This window comes from Camelina sativa, chromosome 16 (genome assembly GCF_000633955.1).
Source record: "Camelina sativa cultivar DH55 chromosome 16, Cs, whole genome shotgun sequence".
NCBI lineage: Eukaryota > Viridiplantae > Streptophyta > Magnoliopsida > Brassicales > Brassicaceae > Camelina > Camelina sativa.
The window spans coordinates 22894090-22912154 of NC_025700.1; the positions used below are offsets into that span (position 1 = coordinate 22894090).

Genomic DNA, 18065 nt, shown 5'->3' on the forward strand with positions numbered 1-18065 from the left:
TATATATATACAGGAGAAATTAAGGGTTGCAGTTCTTGTGTCAAAAGCCGCATTCCAGTTTATCTCTGGTGAGTAATTAATCTGAGACAGAGGAAACTTTAGAGCTTTTATTATTATTTATTTTTGGCATTTGTTTCAAAAAGTGTATTGTTCTTGATTTTGAACTTTTTGTTTTTCAGGTGTTTCTCCAAGTGACTACAAGGTTCCTGAAGAAGTTAAAGCTGCAGGGTTTGAGATTTGTGCGGATGAGTTAGGATCAATAGTTGAAGGTCATGATGTGAAGAAGCTTAAGTTCCATGGTGGAGTTGATGGTCTTTCAGGTAAGCTTAAGGCATGTCCCAATGCTGGTCTCTCAACAAATGAATCTGACCAGTTGAGCAAGCGACAAGAGCTTTTTGGAATCAACAAGTTTGCAGAGAGTGAATTAAGAAGTTTTTCGGTGTTTGTTTGGGAAGCACTTCAAGACATGACTCTTATGATTCTAGGAGTTTGCGCTTTCGTGTCTTTGATAGTTGGTATTGCAACTGAAGGATGGCCTCAAGGCTCACATGATGGTCTTGGCATTGTTGCTAGTATCCTTTTGGTTGTGTTTGTGACAGCAACAAGTGATTACAGACAGTCTTTGCAGTTCCGGGATTTGGATAAGGAGAAGAAGAAGATTACTGTTCAAGTTACGCGAAACGGGTTTAGACAGAAGATGTCTATATATGATCTGCTCCCTGGTGACGTTGTTCATCTTGCTATCGGAGATCAAGTTCCCGCGGATGGTCTTTTCCTCTCGGGGTTCTCTGTTGTCATAGATGAATCGAGTTTGACAGGAGAGAGTGAGCCTGTGATGGTGAGTGCACAAAACCCTTTCCTTCTCTCTGGAACCAAAGTTCAAGATGGGTCATGTAAGATGTTGGTTACAACAGTTGGGATGAGAACTCAATGGGGAAAGCTAATGGCAACTCTAAGTGAAGGAGGCGATGACGAAACTCCATTGCAGGTGAAACTTAATGGAGTTGCAACCATCATTGGTAAAATTGGTCTTTTCTTCGCTATTGTTACCTTTGCAGTTTTGGTGCAAGGAATGTTTATGAGGAAGGTTTCATTGGGAACTCACTGGAGATGGTCTGGAGATGAAGCGTTAGAGCTTTTGGAATATTTTGCTATTGCTGTGACAATTGTTGTTGTTGCGGTTCCTGAAGGGTTACCATTAGCTGTCACACTTAGCCTCGCGTTTGCGATGAAGAAGATGATGAATGATAAAGCGCTTGTTCGACATTTGGCAGCTTGTGAGACAATGGGATCTGCAACTACTATATGCAGTGACAAGACTGGTACATTAACAACAAATCACATGACTGTTGTGAAATCTTGCATTTGTATGAATGTTCAAGATGTAGCAAGCAAAAGTTCTAGCTTGCAATCTGATATTCCTGAAGCTGCTTTGAAACTATTGCTCCAGTCGATTTTTAATAATACCGGTGGGGAAGTTGTTGTGAACGAACATGGCAAGACAGAGATATTGGGAACACCAACAGAGACTGCTATATTGGAATTAGGACTATCTCTTGGAGGTAAGTTTCAAGAAGAGAGACAATCTTACAAAGTTATCAAAGTTGAGCCTTTTAACTCAACAAAGAAAAGAATGGGAGTAGTCATTGAGATCCCTGAAGGAGGACGTGTTCGCGCTCACACCAAAGGAGCTTCCGAGATTGTTTTAGCAGCTTGCGATAAAGTTATCAACTCAAGTGGTGAGGTTGTTCCGCTTGATGAAGAATCTATCAAGTACTTGAATGTTACAATAAATGACTTTGCAAATGAAGCTCTTCGTACTCTTTGCCTTGCCTATATGGATATCGAAAACGGGTTTTCTGCTGATGAAGGCATTCCAGCCTCAGGGTTTACTTGCATAGGGATTGTTGGTATCAAAGACCCTGTTCGTCCTGGAGTCAGGGAGTCCGTGGAGCTTTGTCGCCGTGCCGGTATTATGGTGAGAATGGTTACAGGAGATAACATTAATACCGCAAAAGCTATTGCTAGGGAATGTGGTATCCTCACTTATGATGGTATAGCCATTGAAGGTCCTGTCTTTAGAGAAAAAAATCAAGAAGAGATGCTTGAACTCATTCCCAAGATTCAGGTACCGTTTTTTGATTTAACCTTTTAAAAAAAACATTTAACCTTTTTAAACTTCGCTTTATATTATTCTATGACTTAAACCAGATTTTGTTTTTCTTACAAGGTGATGGCTCGTTCGTCGCCCATGGACAAGCATACACTCGTGAAGCAGTTAAGGACCACTTTTGATGAAGTTGTTGCTGTGACTGGTGATGGTACAAACGATGCACCAGCACTCCACGAGGCGGACATAGGATTAGCTATGGGGATTGCCGGAACTGAAGTGAGTATGATATATCGAAAAAAGACTAATGTTAATAATTATGAAAACGACTCAAACTTTTTTTGAAAACTATTTTAGGTAGCAAAAGAGAGCGCAGATGTCATCATTCTAGACGACAATTTCAGCACAATCGTTACGGTGGCGAAGTGGGGACGTTCTGTTTACATTAACATTCAGAAGTTTGTGCAGTTTCAGTTAACAGTCAATGTTGTTGCACTCATTGTTAACTTCTCTTCAGCTTGCTTGACTGGTAAGTTAAAGGAATAGGCTGATTCAGTTTTATTCAAATTTTTATTTTCTACTATTTTGTTCTGTNCTTGAACTCATTCCCAAGATTCAGGTAACCGTTTCTTGATTTAACCTTTAAAAAAAACATTTAACCATTTTAACCTTCACTTTATATTATTCTAGGACTTAAACCAGATTTTGTTTTTTTTACTAGGTGATGGCTCGTTCGTCGCCCATGGACAAGCATACACTCGTGAAGCAGTTAAGGACCACTTTTGATGAAGTTGTTGCTGTGACTGGTGATGGTACAAACGATGCACCAGCACTCCACGAGGCGGACATAGGATTAGCTATGGGGATTGCCGGAACTGAAGTGAGTATGATATATCGAAAAAAGACTAATGTTAATAATTATGAAAACGACTCAAACTTTTTTTGAAAACTATTTTAGGTAGCAAAAGAGAGCGCAGATGTCATCATTCTAGACGACAATTTCAGCACAATCGTTACGGTGGCGAAGTGGGGACGTTCTGTTTACATTAACATTCAGAAGTTTGTGCAGTTTCAGTTAACAGTCAATGTTGTTGCACTCATTGTTAACTTCTCTTCAGCTTGCTTGACTGGTAAGTTAAAGGAATAGGCTGATTCAGTTTTATTCAAATTTTTATTTTCTACTATTTTGTTCTGTTGTAGTTTCCATCTTTACTTTGTTTATGCGTTAATTCACAGGAAGTGCTCCTCTAACTGCTGTTCAACTACTTTGGGTCAACATGATAATGGACACACTTGGAGCTCTTGCTCTAGCTACAGAGCCTCCGAACAATGAGCTAATGAAACGTATGCCAGTTGGGAGGAGAGGGAATTTCATCACCAACGCGATGTGGAGAAATATCTTAGGACAATCCGTGTACCAATTCGTTATCATTTGGTTCCTACAGGCCAAAGGGAAGTCTATGTTTGGTCTTGTTGGTCCTGAATCTACTCTTGTATTGAACACACTTATCTTCAACTGCTTTGTCTTCTGTCAGGTAAAAATACTCATAACTTAGACTCACTTGAAGCTTTTGTGGTATGATAAATTGTGTGGATTGTTGTTGATGTTACAGGTCTTCAATGAAGTAAGCTCGCGGGAGATGGAAGAGATCGATGTTTTGAAAGGCATACTCGACAACTATGTTTTTGTGGTTGTCATTGGTGCAACAGTTTTCTTTCAGATCATAATCATTGAGTTCTTGGGCACATTTGCAAGCACCACACCACTTACAATAGTCCAATGGTTCTTCAGCATACTCGTTGGCTTCTTGGGCATGCCGATCGCTGTTGGCTTGAAGAAAATACCTGTGTGATTGAAGACATAATGCCGGTAATAATCTTGCTTATAGAAACAGAAGTTACTATTGACACATGCAAAATTTTCACAAAGCTTTTGCCTTTTTGCATTTCTTTTTTTTTCGTTTGTTTACATTGTTGACTAAGTTTGTGTTACATAGGCTAATGACAATTAATCTACTCATCTATTTCTTTTGTTTCTTTGTTCTTGAGATGAATCCATGCTATCAAAACCAAATACAAAACCAAAAACAAAAACAGAAACTTGGACTAGACCGAGACTTGCCGAGAAAAAAGAAGAGTGACGGTTAAAAAAGTTAAAGAACAGAGAAGAAAGTGACCATACTGTATTTTTAAACTTAATTAAGAGCACTCTCTCTCTAAAGTCTAAATTTATGTAGCTTCTTTGGTGGAGCCTTCATTGTGACACTATCAAATATAAAGAGATACTACCATATATCATGTGAATCTCAGTTGTTAGAATATGAAGGGATTGTTAGGCTACGAAAGTCAAAATGTCAGTCACAAAGATATTATTGTGCCCGTTGTTTTATATTCCAAATTTCTAAATCGTGTTTCGACATAATCCTTTAAAATATGTCCGCAAGATAATCTTTTAAAATAAAATAAAAGCTACTAGCATAAATAATACATTGAGATGTGAAAAAATCGATCGGTTTTGTTCTTGTTGACATTGATCCATCTATCGAATCAAATTTCTTGTTAGACCGACAGTAAAATAAAGGGTTCTAAAATAAATAATATTTATTGAAAATATACTGTCCTCCTACATACGAGTATATATGACTCTTCAGTCTGCAACGTGGACCTAGTGACCTCACATTTTATAAAGCATCACCAAACCTCTATTATTGGCATTAAATATATATATATTGTGAAACGCTTTAAGATGGTAAAGATCATTGTTCTAATCTTTGGAAACTGAGAGAGAATGAGATTAACACTACAATTGCTGCTTCTGCTTCTGTTTACCTTGAATCATGTTGATTCTGGCTCTATCGTCAAGTTTCTTCCAGGTTTTGAAGGCCCTCTTCCTTTCGAACTCGAAACCGGGTTTGTTAAATCTCTCTTTATAGCAATAATGTGCTTTGAATTTGGAATATTTAGTAATTAGTCATTCCCCTGAATGAAGGTACATTGGTATTGGTGAGAAAGAAGAAATGCAATTGTTCTACTACTTTATTAAGTCTGAGAACAATCCAAAAGAAGACCCTCTGCTTCTCTGGTTAAATGGAGGACCTGGATGTTCTTCTAACACTGGCCTCTTTTTCGAGAATGGTAAATCTATGTTTTTTTTTGCTTCTTGCTCGATCTAAGGATATATCAGGACCTGTGGTTTTCTTTTCTTTCTTAGGACCTCTGGCTTTCAAGTCCGAGGTTTACAATGGAAGTGTTCCTTCTTTGGTCTCTACTACATACTCGTGGACAAAGGTAGAAGAAGGTGTGTTCATATGAGTTAATCAAAAACCAATGATGAATCAATTTTTTTTTTTGATCATTTTTTCAGATGGTGAACATAATATTTTTGGATCAGCCTGTTAGAACTGGCTTCTCCTACTCCAGAACCCCACTTATTGATAAGCCTAGCGACACAGGCGAAGTTAAGAGGATCCGTGAGTTTCTTCAAAAGGTAAAAGGACAAACTTAATTTATTATCTCGAAGCATTTGTCTTTTTGCATTAACACAATAATCCCTTCCTTCGATACTAAATGTAGTTTGGATTTTTTTACACAAGTTGTAAACAAATGATGATTTAGAGGGGTTTTTTGAAGGTGCATTTTTTAAAATACTCCTTTTTTCATGTCCTTTTTTTTAATTACTTTTTTATGTTGACCATTTTTAAAATTACCCTTTTTTATATACAAAATGACCAAATTATTTTTTTTTAAATGACAACAAGAATGTACAGTCACAAAAATCAAAAAACTTTCCAGTCAAAATCAAAAAAATTTCCCGCCAAAAATGAAAAATTTTCCCTCAAAAATGAAAACTTTCCCGCCCAAATATAAAAAATTTCCTGCCAAAAATTATTTTTTCCGCCAAATTTTTGATATTTATATCTTTTAAAAACCTTGTAAACGCTTTTAAAAACCTTGTAAACGTTTTTATAAGGTGTTTAAAAACCTTTTAAAAACCTTTTAAAAACCTTGTAAACGCTTTTAAAAACCTTTTAAAAACCTTGTAAACGCTTTTAAAAACCTTTTAAAAACCTTGTAAACGCTTTTAAAAACTTTGTAAAAGTGTTAACAAGGTGTTTAAAAACTTTTAAAAACCTTTTTAAAAACATTTTAAAAACCTTTTAAAAACCTTATAAAAACCTTGTGAAAGCGTTTAAAAGTTGTTTAAAAAACCTTTTAAAACCTTTTAAAACCCTTTTCAAAATTTTGTTAAAAGCGTTTACAAGGTGTTTATAAGATTTTTATGAGGTTTCTACCTTTTAAAACCTTTTAAACACCTTGTAAATTTTTGGCGGGAAATTTTTGTTGTCGAAATTTTTTATCAAAATTTTTTTGACGAAATTTTTTTTTGGCGGGAAATTTTTCCGAAAATATTTTGGCGGGAAAATATGTCAGAAATTTTTTTGGCGGGAAAATTTTGGTTTTCTTTTTATTGAATAAAATATTTTTCATCTAAGGGTAAAATAGTCATTAAAAATTAAAGAAAAGCAAAAATAAAAATGGCAAAAAAAAATGAGCATTTTTGAAAAGGTGTATTTCAAAAATGGTATTTTTAACAAATTCTCTTTTTTCAATATATATAAAATATTTGTAACCCGAAATGTTATTCTAACCTGAAATGTTATTTTCTGTGGAACAAAATTAGTTTAAGAAAAGGTTTTGTGCAAAAACCCGTCTAAATAATCATTTGTTTACATTTTTTTTTTGTTAAAGGGCAAAAAATAATGCACTCCACAGTTACCATCAAGCCATAGCGATAGATTCACATTTGTTTACAATTTTGCCCTTTATTTTCCAAAATTGTAGATTAATCTGATGAAATTATAAAATAAATTAAATATTACTTTTAAAAGTATTTTCTAAACGTTTCTATGGTCACATAGATTAGATTTCCAAAATTACAAATGTAGATTTTGACTCCTTATTGTCGAGGTTTCAAATTGATAAATTATTTATCAACATTTTACAAATTTTGACAGTGATAACGACATGTTATATTGCGAGTTATTTTATACTTTGCATGTATAATTTGCATTTTTAGAATGTAGAAGATAAAGTTGCAAAAAAAATAACGGTGACTTGGAAGGTGGTTTTGCATAATACCCTTTATATAACTATACTTAAACTAAAATGGAGAATGTAATTATAGCAAGTTTAACCATAGCAATTAGTTGAACTCACTAAAACATTCCGTTTCATCTACTATCCAAATTAGTCAAACTAGGCATAGCTTGAATTTTTATTTACACTTTCAAAACTGATTTAAAACACAAATCTTAAGAGCCTTTTTTTTTTTCTCAGTGGCTAAACAAACATCCACAGTTTTCTTCAAACCCTTTTTATGCTGCCGGAGATTCTTATTCTGGTATGATTGTTCCGGCCCTCGTTCAAGAAATCTCAAGAGGTATCCTCGCATACTTTCTTTGAATATCGTTCAACCGATACTCTTAACTTTAAAATAACATAGACACTATATATGATGCAGGAAATTATATATGTTGCGAACCTCCTATAAATCTACAGGTAATTGATAATTTGTACTTTCCTCAGAATATTAACGTTAAAAAGTTCTGATCAAATAATATGATAGACTGATATGTGTTGGCAAAAAAAAAAGAGAGACTGGTAGTTATATATATTCTTACCAAAAACAGGGATATGTGCTCGGGAACCCGATAACACATTTTGAAGAAGACGAAAAGTATCGCGTTCCATTTTCTCATGGAATGGGACTAATATCAGATGAAGTATACGAGGTATATGGCATGCTTAATTCTCTTAGTTAAATTTTTCATTAGAGAGTTTTTTTTTTATATCGAAGAGTCTAGTTAACGTCGACAACTTTTCAAAAAATCTAAATGATATACAACAACGAATGTTCTAAACATTGTTTTTTAACAGTCAATTAGGAGCGCCTGCAAAGGAAATTATTTCAATGCGGATCCAAGTAACACAAAATGTTTGAAACTCGTTGAGGAATACCATAAGGTACACACACTTGCAAATTTGGTCGATGTTCAGTAACTTATCAGATAGTGATTAATTATCTAATTCAGATTTTTTTTTTTTTTTTAATTTACAGTGTACCGACAAACTGAATGAATTTAATATATTATTACCAGATTGCAACATGACATCTTCTGATTGCTTTGTAAGTAATACATCATTTCTTCATATAAAACAGTAAAAGGGTTGCATAACTGTCATTTATATATTACTTCAGATTAAAAGAAACATATTCTTACGGTTATTTTTGCAGCTATATCCATATTATCTCCTTAGCTTTTGGGCCAACGATGAGAGTGTTCGCGATGCTCTTCATATTGATAAGGTATACGCCAAGTTTATATTAAGATCATTGATAAAGTGTGATGATAGTAAAGAGAAAAAATCTAAACTATTGACGATATATGATTAAAGGGGAGTATAGGAGAATGGGTGCGATGTAATCGGAGTAACCCATACGACAAGGACATCAAGAGCAGCGTACCATACCATATGAATAACAGTATTAGTGGCTACCGATCTCTCATCTACAAGTAAGAGTTAAATACTTAATTCTTAATTCTAAAGAACCTGATCAAAAATTTCACTATCAGAAAATTAAACCAAAATATGACTTAAACCAAACAATTTTGACATTATTTTACTTTAAACCCAAATAAAAGGAAACCAAAAATTGAATTAAACCAAAAGTTGTTATTATTTTAGTTTTAAACCCAAATAAAAGGAAATTAAAACTGGTTAGTGAATTGAAGAAAACTAAACCGAATAATCAAGAGTTTTTCTTTTAAAAAAAAAATTCTAGGCACATCCATAATTCCATATCAAGTAAATATCAAATTTACAAAAACAAATGTATATATATTTCTGAAGTATTTTTCTAAAACCAACCAAACCAAAACTAAACCGAATTGCATCCTGCTGAAACGAAGCAAACCAGATTACAAATAGATTTTATTTGTTTTTAGTTTCTCTCAAATCAAGATCGAAGACAAAATCAAATTGAAACCTATATGTACCTTAAACCAAAATGTCAATTCCTACCAACAAAATTTATGAGATTATTATTTTTGTGCGGTTTATGGTTGAGCAGTGGTGATCATGATTTGGTGGTTCCTTTCCTTGCAACTGAGGCCTGGATAAAATCTCTAAATTACTCCATCATTCATGAATGGAGACCTTGGATGATAAAAGATCAAATCGCTGGGTATATATATAATTTGTGTTTAAGCTCTCATCATATCGCAGACTATATATATATAAAGCTCCCGTAAAATCACTAATGTCTTTTTTCATGGCAGATACACGAGGACTTATTCCAATAAGATGACATTTGCTACAGTCAAAGCAAGTCTTCTTGTTTCATCTTAATATTTTTCTTACTCAGTTTCATTAATTCAACAGTATTTTCTAATTGTTTTGAGCCTTTTTTATTATAGGGAGGTGGGCACACAGTAGAGAATAAACCAAATGAGTCTTTTATCATGTTTCAACGGTGGATTAATGGCCAACCTTTGTGATCGAGGGTCATGGTCTTTAAGTATACACTAAAAAAAAATATGAAACATGAAATGTTTGTATACATTACAATTATCTACTAGTCTACGTGTTTGTCTCTCCCAACAGTTCGACATGCTTTGGAGGGAGATAGATAGTAACCAATAAGGCAATAAAGGAGGTACTTGAAGGCTCGTCTTAGGTCTAACTAAGGAGACTACATGCGACAGACCTAAAAGTTCCTGGTTTAAAAAAATAAAAACGCATAATGCTTTTGTTTGTTGTTAGGTAACATTTTTGCGTTATTCATTTGATTTGACATTTTTTTGGATTATTTCTTATGTTCGCATAGATTAGTGTTCTATGTTATAGTGTTCCTTTCACATTAACCAGAGGAAAATCTGTGTTACGCGCCCGGTTACGCATTTTAGTTTTAATTTATTATTTTGTTGTTTCTTTTAGTATACAGGTAAAACAACTGATAATTTCTTTATTGCAATTTATAATTTTTAGAATTTTTTTAAAAATTTGGATTCAATATTTTATATTTAGGATACAGTTTTGAGAGATATAATTTTTTTTTTCTATAAAAGATCAACTCATATGAGTCAATTGGGTGGAAAACTGTTTACATAGAGAATCCACAATTACATTTACATTTCGTGAAACTAGAGATAAAGAAAAAGAAGAAAACTCTTCTTTGTCAATTTTAATATCGTCAAAATACGTTGAGGGGTAGGGTTTAAAATTTAGAGTTTAGGATTTAAAATTTAGTTATTTTTTATACATCGACTTAGGTATTATTGGAAATGGACAACAAGAGAGCATATTTTTGCAAAAAAGTATAGAAAAAAAATATTTTTGCAAATGATTCAAGCTAATTAAACATATTGTAATTGTGTAAAAGAGTACAAAAATGAAATTGACAAAAAGATGTATTTTTGAAAAAAGTATCTACAAAAGAGTATTCCTAACAATTTCTCTTTTTGGTTCATTTACAAAAAGGGGTAGTTTTATTTGAATATGTAAAATTTGTGTATAATAATTAAGATTTAACTCTTATCAACTATTATAATATCAATTTTATATTATCACACCATATGAACCAAAAGTTCTTTAAACTTCATTTTAAAGATTTTATAAAAATATAGTTAAGAAATACCATTTAATTCGAAATATAATATAAGAATTCATTTGAGTGTTATTTTTTTTTTTGGGAAAATACAACAGTATGTAAATGTAAATATAACTAAAAATAAGTATAAATTTAAAAATAGTATCTCAAAATCTATGATGACGACACATCAATTTTTTAGAGAATGCTTCTCAAATAATATGTAAGGGAGAAGATCATATTAGTAATCTCCACATGGATCCAGATCCTGAATCCTTGGTGCAGAATCCAACACCAATATGTTTATCTTCATCCTTTAACAGGATTAAATAAAAAAAAGTAATATTGTAATAAGACACAACATGTATTTGTCTTATAGCCGTTTAGTATTTGTGTTAGTATTCGAAAAAGCTGTAAGCGTTAATTCTTTAGTGTTTAAAGGTTGGCTCGTGGCAATAACGATTAGGATTCTAGCTCTTTTGAGTTGAAGAAACCATACCAATGTCCAAACTTTACAGTTTGGAATCGGTATTTTTTTCTCGGATCTTGGCTTATGGGGTTTCACTTGTGATTTCTCCCTGTTTTCTGTTTATGTTATGTTGTAATTTTTGGTGGTTTATGTTTTTTTTTTTNTTTTTTTTTTTTTTTTTTTTTTTTTTTTTTTTTTTTTTTTTTGACAAAACATATGTTTCATTCTATTAGAACAGAACAAAATATACAGAGTAAGAAACAAAGTTTAAAAGACAACAAAGAGAGGCAATCCCCAAAGCCAAGACAATAAAGAGATAGAGGTAGATAGAGGTCATCGAGATTGTAGTCTTGAGAGCTATGAACCAAATCCTAGCAAGGGTTGTGCATCCTGTGAGATCAAGCAATAACAATGCAGCTTCCAAGAACAAGTCGATGGAAGAATAGGTGGTCACTGTCTTGTATCGAAGACCAAGTGACGTTGAGATAGCCAAAGCTGAGATACTCACCGGGATGAGGATGTCTACCCGAAGGTTAGCTTTGTTAAGAGGTCGAGTAGGGTTGAGGGTACTCTGATTGAGGGTAAAAGGAGAGGTAAAGGATGTGACGGGATTCGGTGTAAAGCTTTGGAAATTGTACTGGTAATACCCACTTCATGGAGATGGGGTCATAAAGCCGCGGGACTTCAAGAACTTAGGAGATAAAGATTTCACAAGTGAAGCTAAAACCAGGATACTCAAACAGAGAATGTGAAGTCGTAATATAAAAAGTGGATCCTCTCTGCCATGATAATGTAATTTTTTGTTTTTCTTCTTTTTTTGTTTTCTGTGAAATTTGCAAAATTGTATAAATTTTTACATTGATACCAAAAAAAAGAAGAAGACACAACATGTAAAAGATCAATTTAAAATAAATGAAAGGTCACGAAAGCAACGTATGTACCTTATCAATAAAATCAGTAGATACTGACTGAAAAATCGAATTGGAAATATATGGTCCTACAAATTATGACTATTCAACGTGGGGGACTAGTGACCTCACATTTCACAAAACCTCTGTTATTGGTAATTATAATAAAGATCATTGTTTCCTTGGAGAACACAGTCTTTAGAAACTAAAAGAAAATGAATTTAACACCAAAATTTCTGCTTCTGCTTCTATTTGTCATGAGCCATCATGCTGAATCTGGCTCTATCGTCAAGTTTCTTCCCGGTTTTGAAGGCCCTCTTCCTTTCGAACTCGAAACCGGGTGTGTTAAAATCTCTCTTGTGTAACAATGTGTTTTGAGTTTGGAGTTAGTAATTAATCATTCTTCTGAATGAAGGTACATTGGTATCGGTAAGAAAGAGGAAGAGCAACTGTTTTAATATTTCATCAAGTCAGAGAATAATCCAGAAGAAGACCCTCTTCTTCTATGGTTAGAGGGAGGACCTGGAAGTTCTTCTCTCAATGGCCTTCTTATGGAGATTGGTAAATCTCTTAAGGATTATTTTTTTCGTATTGCTCTAAGGATTATTTTCAAAGATTTGCTGAAAGTGGGGGAAAAAATATAGGCCCTTTGAGTTTGAAGTCCGAGGTTTATAATGGAACTGTCCCTTCTTTGGTATCAACTACATATTCATGGACAAAGGTAGATGGCGAGCATAATATTCTTGGATCAGCCTGTTGGAGCTGGCTTCTCATATTCAAGAACTCCACTTAATAAAACTACTGACACAAATGAAGTTAAGATCATATATGAGTTTCTTCAAAAGGTTATAAGAGAAAGATTATTTGTTTTTTTTTAATAACATTTTTCGTTATTAATTTAAGCTCTTGTCTATGTTGTTATATATTGATATATAGTTGATTCCGAGATACCGATTCCAATGAGATGTAGACTTAACCGAGATTATTTTTTACGTGATTTTAAAAGCTTTACACGTTCTTATTTTATATTTCATCCGAGCTTGAGGTGATTGGTTTAGCGCATCAATATATGATTACAGTGGCTAAGCAAGCATCCACAATATTTGTCCAATCCATTTTATGCTACTGGAAGTTCTTATGCCGGTATGATTGTTCCGGCCCTCGTTGACAAAATCTCAAAAGGTATGTTTTTAATCATATCAACATATATACACATGTTATATAATAAGATAATGTTTTTTCTAACTTTGCCTAACAATGACATTTGACACTCTACTTTTGTGACACATGTCATTCTCATTAATTTTAAATTTAATATTCTATTTTTTTACTTGACTTTATTTTATTTGTATCTTATGTGGTGTATAGTTTGTTAAAAAAAGATAATTATTGTATAGTTTACTTTTTCATTTTTTCTCAACATTGTTACAAAATAAATATTTCTTTCATTTTTTAGTTTTAGCATCTAATATATTTCATATGAAATCATACACCTTACAATCTAAAAGAAAATACTGATCAACCCAACTAAAAATATAAACAAATTGAAACCAAATAAAAATAAAAAATGGTTTCATACTTTTAAAGTAAAAACTGAAACCAAATTAATTTATGATAGACTAATTTAAAAATATAGAAGATTTTCTAATATATATATATATATATATCACATTATATTTAAAAATCATATATGATGTATTAAAGACACAACTCAAATTTGTATTTAATTGTATTCTATAAGTTACAGTTTGACTGTCTTTAAAACCTATGTACTAAAAAAAATTGGTATCATAACATAATTGTTTTATCTCCCCCATGAAATAACAGAAAAACAATAGTTTCAAAATTAATTTATTGTTAACTATACTATTTCTTTTAAAATGATTAGAATTAGAGACAATTTATAGAAGAAAAACATATTTATATTAAATTTGACACACTTTTATTTTCATGAATTATATAAAAGATTAGTTAGACTTAGAGTATAAGATATTGTTTTGTGATGTCGTTTCAACAAATTATTTTAAAATTGACTTATCATATTATAAAATTATTTGTTGTTAACTATTACTTTTATATATGAAAATATAATTAATAGATAAGAGAACATAATTTATCTCTCAAAGTAAGGTCTTACACTTTTTTTTTCTTAGAATACTTATCAGTTTTTTTTTCCAAAAAAAACAAACTATAAATAAATTAATTTATCTTAATTATTTAACGAACATACAAAATTTAATTTAATTTTCTGTAACTAATTGTCCTATTACTATAAAATGATTTCATACATTTCAAAGTGAAAACTGAAACCAAATTAATTTATGATAGACTAATTTAAAACTATAAAAAAATTTCTAATATATAAAAAAACTCACATTATATTCAATAATCATATATATTGTATTAAAGACACAACTTAAATTTGTATTTAATAGTAATTTATAAGTTACAGTTTAATTGTCTTTAAAACATATGTACTAAAAAACATAATGGTATCATAGAATAATTGTTTTATCACCCTATGATATAACAGAAAACAATAATTTCAAAAATTAATTTATTTTTAATTATACTATTTATATTAAAATTATTAGAAATAAAGACAATATATAGAAAATAAAAAAATATTAAATTTCACACACTTTTCATGATTTTTTATAAAAACTGGTTAAACTTATAATATAATATAATATATTTGTTTTGTGATATCGTTTAATAAATTATTTGAAAATTAACTTATCATATACTCCCTCCGTTTCAAAATATAAGATGTTTTGAGTAAAGTACGCAGATTAAGAAATGACTACTTTAAAAAAGTTCAACCAATTATAAACAAGACTGCATAATATAAAATACTAAACTAATCTAAAAGTTACATAGAAACTTGAAAACATCCTATATTATGAAACAACAAAAATCTCTAAAACATCTTATATTATGAAAGGGAGGGAAGTATAAAACTATTTTTTGTTAACTTTTACTTTTAGATGATGACAATAAAATTAATATATAGGACAACATAAAATTATTTATCAAAATAATTAAGTAAGATCTTACATTTTTCTTTCTGGACTATTTATCAGTTTTTTATTTTCCAAAAAAGAAAAAATATAAAATAATATATAATTTATCTTAAATATTTAACGAAATTACCATATATAGTTTACTTTGCTATAAGTAATGGTCTTATTACTATAATAATATACTGTTTAAATAATTTCAACAATATATTGTAATCAAAAATATTTAGTAATATGTACTATAACTTCCCTTTTTTTCATGACCCTTCTATGAAACACTATATAACATATATAAATTATAAATTGTAGTTGAACCGTAGTATTATGAATATTATTTTTAAGACATACATTAATAATTACATCTGTACATTTCATATATAATTGAATAGAAACTTCATTTTATATTTCAAATTAATAATGCATACATAAACCACGCATCGCGTGAACTACTTTCTAGTTTACCATACTCTTACCCCTTGTTCAAGTAATCAAAATGTTTTCTCTCTCTCATGCATATTTTAACAATATAATTACTGTGATGCAGGAAACTATATATGTTGCAACCCTCCTATAAACATACAGGTAAATGATATTTAATAATTGCTTCTTATATTATGTTGTATATACATATAATATTCTCCAACACTTTCAATTTTCTTTCCAAAAACAGGGTTATGTGCTCGGAAACCCAATGACACATTATGACATTGAACAAAACTCTCGTATTCCATTTGCTCATGGAATGTCACTTATCTCTGATGAACTCTACACGGTATGAATTATATATACCATGCATGCTTAATTTGTTGTTTGGTCTTTTTAATATTTCTGCTTTTAACTTTACTAAATTTCAAAGCCTAAAAATATAACAACGTTCAAAACATTATTTTACAGTCATTGAAGAGATTTTGCAGAGGAAATTATTTCAGTGTGGATCCAAGCAACACAAAATGTTTGGAGCTTGTTGAAGAATTCCATAAGGTACGTACAAACTCTGCTATCGCGGTGGCATAATTCGAAAAAAATGAAGACGATTGATTCCTATTTATAAGCGGAAGATCCACGTGGCTTCTCATCACTAATTCAGGTTTTTTTATTTTGGTATTTACAGTGCATTGACGACCTAAATATATATAATCCATTGATACCAGATTGCGAGGACCCAGCAGATACACAAAATATATCTCCTGATTGCTATGTAAGTAATAATATTGATTTTATCTGTTTTCGCTTTTATTCTATCAAATGTTTTGGTTAATCGATCGCAAACTAACAAGTATGATGAAATTATATTACTTACTCTAGCAAATTTTAAAAAATTTGTAACTACTTTATGATCAAAATCCTAACTTATTAAACTAGGAATCTAATTTAAATAAACGAACCACATATGTACAGTATGGGTGGAGATTTGCTTCAGTAATTATTTCAAATAAACATTTAAAGTATTACAAGTATCATCTCCAAGAACGATGGGGCAACACAGAGAGCGTTCGCAAAGCTCTTCAAATCAAAAAGGTATTTGCAAGCCTTAATTGAAGATCATTATTCAATTTCCATATTATCAAGTACTTTTATAAAGTCTAAATTTGGGACAATCTATGAATATAGGGGAGCAAAAGAGAATGGGTGCGATTCAATCGTAAGATACCATACGATCACGACATTTATAGCAATAGTATACCATACCATATGAAAAACAGCGTTAACGGCTACCGGTCTCTTATCTTCAGGTAATAGTTAAATCGATCGATGAACCATTAAAACTCAGCTAAACTCTGGGAATGAGTGGTTGAACCGACCGATTAGCTTAAACCCAGTCATATAGTATTCTTAAACTTTAAGGTTAATTTAACTAGGTAAAGTTTGTATTTATTAGTGTATAGTGTATTTAACTTATAAGTGAAAACAATTTGATTAATTGATGAGAATATTAGTATAGTTTTATTTTTGTTTTATTTTCTAAAAATTCAATGCATATAGTCATAAATGTTATAAAAAAAACTTGTAAAATAAATAAGCTTATCAGAATGAATCTTTGTTTACTTGAAAAGATTGTAAGTATATTCTAATTTATGTTTCATTTTCTAATTTTAACTCATATAAAATTAGTTTGATAATGTTGGTTTTCCTAAGGTTTTGGTGAATTTTATTACCTAATTATCTTTTGTAAAACATTTAAATTATTTGTAATACAAGATATACACTTCCTCGGTATTAAATTGCTCGTCGTTTAAAGTTTTTCACATGGATTAAGAAAACAATTAAATTTTCTATTTTACCATTTTTAATATTTTTTATTTTTTTATTGGTCAATAAATTAAATGGTTGGGATAAAATTGATATTTTTACCAAATATATGCATTAGAAATCTAATTAAACAACTATTATAAAACAAAAATTTTACTATAGAAACGACAACTAAAAAATAGGAGGGAGTATTTGATATAATGCACATTCACAAGATTGTTTATGGTGAACAGTGGTGATCATGATATGGCATTGCCTTCCATTGGAACTCAAGCCTGGATAAAATCTCTCAATTATTCCATCACTCATGACTGGAAGCCTTGGATGATAAACAATCAAATCGCTGGGTATATACTGTTTTACGTTTCTCCATTTTCTTACCGTATCACAAACTTATTAAACTTACGCAAAATCATTTTTTCGACAGATACGCGAGAACTTATTCCAACAAGATGACATTTGCTACTGTCAAAGAAAGTTTACTAATTTCAACTCAATATTTTTATTTCCATTGTTTACATTAAAAATTATTTTCTGATTGTTTTGAACGTTTTGACTATAGGGATGTGGACACACGCCAGAGTATCTACCAGAAGAGACCTCTATCGTGTTCAAAATGTGGCTCAGTGGCCAACTTTTGTAATAGAGCCTCATGCCC

At 31.2% G+C, this 18065-nt stretch overlaps 3 protein-coding genes across 6 annotated transcripts in view; all 3 read left to right on the forward strand.

The window, feature by feature from the left end:
* Positions 1 to 4158, forward strand: part of LOC104751934 (putative calcium-transporting ATPase 7, plasma membrane-type) — a 5851-nt gene extending 1693 nt beyond the window's left edge. The window contains exons 3-8 of one of the 2 annotated variants that reach the window (XM_019238407.1): positions 14 to 68; positions 180 to 2128; positions 2231 to 2389; positions 2468 to 2639; positions 3347 to 3645; positions 3724 to 4158. In XM_019238407.1, coding sequence (XP_019093952.1) covers positions 14 to 68; positions 180 to 2128; positions 2231 to 2389; positions 2468 to 2639; positions 3347 to 3645; positions 3724 to 3963 — 2874 coding nt within the window. In that variant the 3' untranslated portion in view covers positions 3964 to 4158. The remainder of the gene's footprint in view (positions 1 to 13; positions 69 to 179; positions 2129 to 2230; positions 2390 to 2467; positions 2640 to 3346; positions 3646 to 3723) is intronic. The other variant, XM_010473992.2, reaches the window with a different exon arrangement.
* On the forward strand, positions 4795 to 10137 carry LOC104751935 (serine carboxypeptidase-like 11). 2 transcript variants are annotated; one of them, XM_010473994.1, is made up of 14 exons: positions 4795 to 5020; positions 5100 to 5245; positions 5322 to 5398; positions 5475 to 5597; positions 7448 to 7550; positions 7632 to 7669; positions 7801 to 7902; positions 8048 to 8134; positions 8229 to 8297; positions 8406 to 8477; positions 8567 to 8685; positions 9243 to 9356; positions 9451 to 9496; positions 9589 to 10137. In XM_010473994.1, exons 1-14 carry the CDS (start codon positions 4899 to 4901, stop codon positions 9667 to 9669), a joined length of 1299 nt encoding a protein of 432 aa, XP_010472296.1. In that variant the 5' UTR covers positions 4795 to 4898; the 3' UTR covers positions 9670 to 10137. The 2 variants fall into 2 exon arrangements, with proteins under 2 accessions (XP_010472296.1, XP_010472297.1); XM_010473995.1 differs by having other exon boundaries at positions 7469 to 7550.
* Positions 12708 to 18065, forward strand: LOC109129702 (serine carboxypeptidase-like 9). Of its 2 annotated transcripts, none has more exons than XM_019238405.1 (11): positions 12708 to 12982; positions 13217 to 13319; positions 15702 to 15739; positions 15828 to 15929; positions 16052 to 16138; positions 16269 to 16355; positions 16604 to 16675; positions 16769 to 16890; positions 17641 to 17754; positions 17835 to 17884; positions 17974 to 18065. In XM_019238405.1, exons 1-11 carry the CDS (start codon positions 12863 to 12865, stop codon positions 18048 to 18050), a joined length of 972 nt encoding a protein of 323 aa, XP_019093950.1. In that variant the 5' UTR covers positions 12708 to 12862; the 3' UTR covers positions 18051 to 18065. The 2 variants fall into 2 exon arrangements, with proteins under 2 accessions (XP_019093950.1, XP_019093951.1); XM_019238406.1 differs by having other exon boundaries at positions 17835 to 17878; positions 17968 to 18065.